Source organism: Schistocerca nitens, chromosome 6, assembly GCF_023898315.1.
Source record: "Schistocerca nitens isolate TAMUIC-IGC-003100 chromosome 6, iqSchNite1.1, whole genome shotgun sequence".
Taxonomy (NCBI): domain Eukaryota; kingdom Metazoa; phylum Arthropoda; class Insecta; order Orthoptera; family Acrididae; genus Schistocerca; species Schistocerca nitens.
Genome location: NC_064619.1, coordinates 537,921,257 through 537,928,866, shown reverse-complemented (window position 1 = coordinate 537,928,866; position 7,610 = coordinate 537,921,257). Strand labels below are relative to the sequence as shown.

At 39.9% G+C, this 7,610-nt stretch overlaps 1 protein-coding gene across 1 annotated transcript; it reads right to left on the bottom strand.

Moving 5' to 3' along the window:
- Positions 1 to 254: 254 nt before the first annotated feature.
- Positions 255 to 7,184, bottom strand: LOC126263169 (ejaculatory bulb-specific protein 3-like). The gene is made up of 2 exons (XM_049960217.1): positions 6,956 to 7,184; positions 255 to 594 (listed from the first exon to the last, which is right to left on the bottom strand). Exons 1-2 carry the CDS (start codon positions 7,143 to 7,145, stop codon positions 398 to 400), a joined length of 387 nt encoding a protein of 128 aa, XP_049816174.1. The 5' UTR covers positions 7,146 to 7,184; the 3' UTR covers positions 255 to 397.
- Between the last annotated feature and the right edge of the window lie 426 nt (positions 7,185 to 7,610).

Here is a 7,610-nt window from a genome sequence, read left to right as displayed (position 1 = left end):
TTTCAGATGTCTCTTTCTGCAACAAATATTTCGCTGTGACTGTGCCAAACTATTGTGCATTATTTTCATTTGTTTCGGAGGAGCTGGATGTATAATTGGGTGTATTTATATTTTAAGTGTTATTGTGGTTGTGCGGCATGTTATTTGCAAATGCTTATTATTCCAGAAGATATGGTTTGTGTGCAATGTTTGTGGCGCAATTGAGGGTTGAGCGAGACCACATAATCGTAAAAATTGTATCACTTTGTAGATGCAAAAAAAAAGCATTTATTGTAAGAAGAAAATGGTACTTCTTTTCTACATTGGAACATACAATCATTAATCGCCGTCTTCACAGAGAGAGACATTACAATTCTGAACCACAATATAGACGGCATTAAAGGAGTACAGGTACACTTCACACCTTGACGCCCTTAGCCCTCAAGGCTTCTGCGTGCTTGGCGCGGTATTCTCCGGTAGGGTCGTACTTTGCCTGGAGCTTCGGCACGTACTCCGGTTTGCTGTTGGTGATGTGCACCATGAACTTCGTCATAGCCGTTTTCTGAGGTTCGGCACAGTCCGCGCAGTCATTTTTTATTGTCTCCTCAACCAACCCTGCGTCAAAAGATGAGATTCACATAGCCACTTAAATAATATTCTAATATTACCAAGCACAAGCATAAGTGAAATGACAGTTTGATGAAATGACAAACATCTCTGCAACATACACATTAACTTTTATACTTTCCTTCTTGGGAAATAAAGCACCAACATGTTACCTCTTAAGTATTCAACAGACAGTGAAAATGATATTAACAGTATTATAGAACGAAATTGTTTAAAGCCAGGTACCTAAATTTGCATTTGCATTCATTGCTCTCCAATCATTTTCGATCAATATTAAATCATTAACAACCGCTGTGCAGTCAGATCACATACATACTTACTAGTACCACCTTCCGCAGCTCTAACTAGACATACATACAGAAGTGAAATAGTTTTTATCAATTTCCCAGCACAATGCACTAACTTACTTAGATTCAATAAGCACATTACAGTCACATCTTGATAGTTTCTTGTAATTTCTTCGGTTTCGTCACGAGGAGTTACGAATAATGTTTGGTGGACGATCAATAAGTGGATATCTTATAAAGTTGCTAAATAAAGAGTAATTCTAGAAATTACATCAGCAAAAGTAAGTGTCGTATTAAAAATGTTCCCTATGCATTAACAGCAGTTGAAAATGGATGTAGATCGGTAGATCGCAATAGCTATTCGGAGAGGAACAAGACAAGCACAGGAGAGACTAGCGCGGAGAGCCACTTCGAACCAGTCTTTGGACTGAAGATCACGACTAAAACACTTGTTATTTACCGAGGACTCCGCATAGCAAACTGTGACTGTTTTCTTTTTATTATTCGTGATATAACTGTGTAAATATTGCGTTTATGGCAAATAAGGAACACACAAAATAGCAACACGTCCATTTACATGAAGCATGTTGTGTGTATTGTATCTGAAGTAGTAATTGCCAATGATGCCTCAACACAATTAGCACTGAAATCCTTAAGTGGGCATGATTAAGTTTGTTGAGAGTGTTTCACCTTCTAACTGGCAAATCTACAACCATTCTGCTCGTCTAGTAACCTTGACTGCTCTTCCTGCTTGAAGATACTCTCACTTTTTAGTAAGTTTGATAACCCGTTATGCTATCTGTAAATGTGTTTCGTGTCATTCGACTTCCAAGTAGAGTATACAGAGATGTGTACGTGCTAGGTGTAAATCGCCGGTTATTGTAGAAAAAGTTTGAACACGAACATAATGTTGCAGTACAACTCAGAAGATTTTACATTCAAGGAAGTAACATGTCTCATTATGTAAAATATTCTTTGTTTTCGAGACGCCTTATCTCGAACAAAATTCTCGAGCTTACCGACAGTTGTCCTCACATGTAGGTCTTCGGAGTGAACACTACAGGGATGCGTTGAAGTGTAGCTTCTAGTACGATAGTGGCAAGGAAGGACACTACACAGATCTTTCTCACGACAAGAGTCCGATGACAAATTACCTCCTGAACCGGTTCCAGCCTACCATGTTGCTATCAGGCACGTGAGTCATAAACTGGTAATTTCACCGACTATTTTCTTGTAGCAAAAGAGATTCTCCAGTTTTGTAACTGTTTTTAAGCCTGTTGGTTGACAGCTGAACTAAGAAAACGTTTGGAACATTACCATAAGTCCAGCATCTTGTAATTAGGATTTACCTTTAGATAGTCCTTCCAACAATCTGTTCAGGAACAACACCTTCGCGCCTAATACTTCGACATGGTTGTACTTGTCTGTCATTAAGTGAGCATGATTTGGTTTACGAAACAACACAATGGATGATTATTGAGGTACTCATATAAATAAGTAAAATGGCATCAACTCACTCTCTGTTGCCTTCTGGAGCTCTGGAAGGAAAACACTTAGCCTGAACTGAGCCATCGTTGTTGGTGGAATCGGCGATGATTCATACAGAGGCTCTTCCCTCCAAAACAAAATCTATCGTTCCGCTTATAAGGAGCCATCTCATTATTAACTATAATGGATTTAAGTAAATCACAGAAAGACTTAATCCGGATGGCCAAATTGGCTTTTGAATTCCGCTCTTTCCCCATGTCAGTCAGTTCCCTTAAAAGGTACACAAGGTTTATCCTGTTGCAGCATTTTGTACGATACTCCGTCATAATGCTTGAGAACCATTTACCACAATTATCCATTCGATAGTTGTTTCGAATTACCATTTGGCTGAAGATTTTGAAAAAAAAAACAATTTCAAGTTACCTTCCCCCACAAGCAGAACCGTTCACTGTCGCAAACTTGAGGGTTAGCAATGATTTGAAAGCATTATTTACACCGACCGAGGACCTCCAGCGGACTCTGATACAAAAATTTTCACACATGAGGGCCACTCTAACACTCATCGGGAAGTAAGTGAACTGTTCACTCTCATATTTTTCTATTTCTGCAGTTGTAGGAGACTTACTTTCTGTATTCGTGATAAAATTACGAGACAAAGAGACTCACAATGTCAAGGCGGAAATAAATTCTTATGGGCTATAGCCTGTATCATATTGTAAAAAATACCAACATTTCAGCCTCTACAGTCCAAAAGAATTATATGGAATCTCACTCCGGCCACAAAAGCCTACGAAAATACGAAAAAGTGTGTTCAGCAGCCTGAAACGAAGGAATATCAAATAAAAGAAGGGTAAAAGAACTGACGCACAAAATTACAGACCAATATCCCTCACTTCTTTAATACAGAATCCTTGAACATATTCTCAGCTCTAATACAACAAGTTTTCTTGAAACCTAGAAGCTTATTTCCACGAATCAGCATGGTTTTAGAAAGAATCTCTCTTGTGAAACTCAGCTTTGTCTTTTCTCATTTGATATACTCCGAGCTAAGGAAGATTCTGGATTTCCGGAAGACATTTCACATACTATCCCACTGCAGACTGTTAAGGTAAGTTCATATGGAATCGGTTGCCAGATATCTGAGTAGCTCTAAGACTCTTAAGGGATAGAACCTAGCATGTTGCCCTCGACGGTCACTATTCATCAGAGACGAGGATAGCCCAGCAGGGTATGCTAGGACCGCTACTATTTTCTAAATACGTAAGTGATACGGCGATCTGCAGTTGTTTGCTCAACGTGTTGTGGTGTATTGTAAGGTGTCGAAGTTGAGTGACTGTGAGATACAAGATGACTTAGACAAAATTTCTAGTTGGTGAGTTGAATGGCAGCTCTATACGTAGGAAAATGTGAGTTAAAGCGGATAAGTAGGAAAAGCAAACCCACAATGTACGGATGCAGCGTTAGTATTGTCCTGCTTGACACATTCACATTTTTGAAACATGTCGGCTTAATGATGCAAAACGATATGAAACGGAACGAGCATGTGACGGAGTCTTATCTGTGAAGAAGACCGTAAATTGGACGCTAGTGCGACCTATTCTTGAGTAGTATTCGAATGTTTATGGGTGCAACCTCTCTCCATCTATAGAGGAACAATACCGGTGGCATCAGGTGACAAAGAAAACCGTGAAGTCAGAGACTGGTCTTTCGCAAACGACAGTCACCAGTAGTGATCAAGACATTGAAGATCAAGCTGGCACGGTACCTCCATGGTACACAATATCTGTGGACAAATCTCTATAAAAACACCGACGACTGCTTAATGTCTGTAAAGCAACAAACAGGGCTACAGATGCAGGTATACTGAATGAAACGCGTTTGGCTGTCGAAAGGACAATGCGTGAGATCTTCAGTGACTGCAATAGAAGAAACCGAATGAAATTTTGGCCTTATGTAATGTCCAGGCTATTAGTGCCCGGACCAATAAAGCGAAAATGAGGGTAACATAGGGCATGCAGAAAGGATGAACTTTGTTATCATATACAAAGAAAGACACATTACTACTGCACCACTTTAATTCCAGCTCCACTGCAAAGATAGCTGATGTAGGTGTCACTATCAGTGGCGCTAAGGAACAACCGAAAACGCTAAAATTAAACAAGAAACGAGGGCTGAATTGACTACCAGGCAGATTGTATACAGAATTTTTTCCTGAGTAAGCTCGTAGAATAATTATAAAATACAGTATATCTCTAAAGCCAGAATCTGTGACTACTTATTGGAAGACAGCACAAGTCATAAGCGTCTATCAGAAGGGTAGCAGAGGTGATATACATAATTACTGTCTAGTCAAATTAAGGTCCATCTTTTGTACAATCGTTGAACATACTAGGTCTTGAAACACAATAAGGTATCTCGAAAAGAATGATCTCCTCCATGTCAGCAAGCATGGAGTACTAAAATGTCAGTCGTACGGCGCCAAACTCGTGCTTTTATCATGTGTTATGCCGAAAGCCATTTATAAAGGGCCGAGTGGATGCAGCAAGAGGTTTGACTTTTCAAAATCATTTGAGTCGGCACATTTATTAAGAAAAATAGCATCATATGGCGTAACAAAGAGAACTGTAACTGAATTAAGATTTTCTTGGTAGGTAAGACATAGCATGTCTTGGATGGAGAGTTAACGACGGAGGTAGAAGTGTGCCCAGGAAGTGTACATTGCACTTGTTGTGCAGGTTGTATATTAATGATCAGGCAGGCAATATTAATAACTTATTCATGGATATGATACAGTTACCTACATTGAAGTACTGTCTGCAGAAATATCCAATCAGATCTTCATAAGATTTCAAAGCAGTGCATAAATTTGCATTTGCTTTAAACGTAGAGAAATGTTAAATTGCGCACTTCACAAAACTTGGCAAACTTGCATTCTATGTATACAACATGAATGAGTTACGTTTGTTATCAGCCATCTCATACAAGTAGCTGGATGTAATATTTTTTGTGCATATATTGTAGATGTATCACATAATTTCAGTCATAGGTAAGGCAGGTGTCACATTTCTGATCATTGGTATGATAGTCGAAAATGCTTACAACTACCTGTATGTTGCATTTTGCAGTAATGCTCAAGCACGTTATAATTTACACATGCTGTTGGGGCGATCTACCGTTGTAATTTATAATACTAGAAACGAAGATTTCTTCAGGTGAAATAGTTTACTTAATCACCAGTCTTACAGTAAGTAGCTGTCAGAGTCTCAGATCTCCCAGAAACACAATTATACACCCATCTCGTCCATATCCTGAGAAAATGCTCCAACTATAATAACACAGCTACACACTGGTCTGTGAAATTAATAAAACTTGCGTTATTAAATACCCATAGCACCAATAAGGAGAACATGAGCAAAAATCAGTGCATCAGTAAACATGATGAGTCTTCCTGAGCTGACATCAAAGCATCATCGTTACTGATGTACCTGTTTTTAGTCTTGTAATCTTTGTTGGTGTTATGGATACTTTTCTTTTGCAAGTTTTGTATATTTGACAAAATACTGTGGAACTGTATTATTATATTTAGAGCATGTTCCCAGTACATCGAAGAGACTGATATGTTATTATATTACCGGGAGACCTAATTATCTGAGAATGACAGGTAGTTACTATCGAAACTGGTCACGAAATAAACTACTTCACAAACTGCATGTTGGCTTCTAATATTATAAACTACAATTATGGATAGCAAGTAATACGAAACGTACTCAAAGAAGAAGAGCATTAATGTTCACAGGTATACTTGATTCATTGCAGATACTTCACTTATCCCGCGAATATCTACTTACACAGTTTGAACGCGACTCGAACAGGATGAAGTGGTACCATGCCGAGTGGCCTTTTCCAAGCACTTCACAGTGGTGTCGAGAGTATGTATTTGTAGATGTAGATGTATGCAGGGTGTCCCAAGAGGAATGGTCAGTAATCAGGAATATGAAAGGAACGATATTTACGATAATTCAGAGCAAAAAACATCCAGTAAGCATGCACACCTAGAGAAGTATGACCGCATACCTCATCTGCAATACTCTCTCTACTGCAAGCTGTTTGCATTCCACATTTCGAGAGCTGGTAGCATGGAACAAAATAAGAAAGCAAAGCCTTGTAAACATGGGCTGTCGGAGTACTTACTTTAAGAACAGTTGTTCATCTCTGCTACTGTGAAGAACAGGTGTTCACAACTTTTAAGGTAACCATTACAGAGTCCAAGCTTACCGGCAATTGTTTTCTCGTTTTGATTCATAATACCTCCCTTACAGCAGAATCTTCACTTATCAAAGATAAAGAAGTGTTCACAGCTCTTCAGGGATGTATTTTAGAGTCCATGTTTACCAGACATTTTTTGCTTCGAATGAGCGTTACAGTCATATTTCTATATAGTGCCACGATTCCTCCCGTATGTAGATGGAGGTCCGCTTCAGAGAATGCTCTGGCTCACAGCACTATCTGCTCTGCTGTTAGCACGACTCCTATCAGCGTTTAATTGGTTAAAAAATTTATTGCTTCGCACTTACGTCTCACAATTTTTCCGTCGGCGGTACAAGAGCTGTCCGAGTCGTCGAGGAGGCACTTCATAAGCGCCTCCAGCTTGGCGGAGTCGGCCAGCAGCGCGTCCATGTCGACGCTGCCCAGCTGCGACAGTGGCGTCTGGGTGGCCACCAGCGCCAGGAAGGCGAGCACGACCAAGAGAGTCAGGCGGGACATGGCGTGATGGAGGCTTCGTTGCGTCTGCACTGCCCGCGGCTGGCACCAGCTCTTATACTCGCACGGACCCAACGGCCTTGTTTAGTAAACGTGAGACAGCAACTGCTGATCTACTGTTGCTATTTTATTTTCATCGTATCCCAGTGCATGTTAATCACCTGTAGGCGATTTGCAAAGTACGGGCCAAGGAGCATTCGCTGTCAATGTTAACAATAAGACAAAGTTAGTAGTGAAGTTTTTCTCTGTGAGATGAGTCACCCATCATCTGTCTTCTCTGTACTGAAGCCCTATGTCCGAGAAAATTTCTGAGGAGATGGACTTTATTTTATTTTACTTTATTTATTTATTTGATGCATCAATCTTCTGACTGCGGTCCGCCATGAATTCCTCTCCAGCCCACTCTGTTCATTCCAGAATGGCAATTAGAACCAACGTCCTCAGTCGTTTGCTGGATATATTTCTATC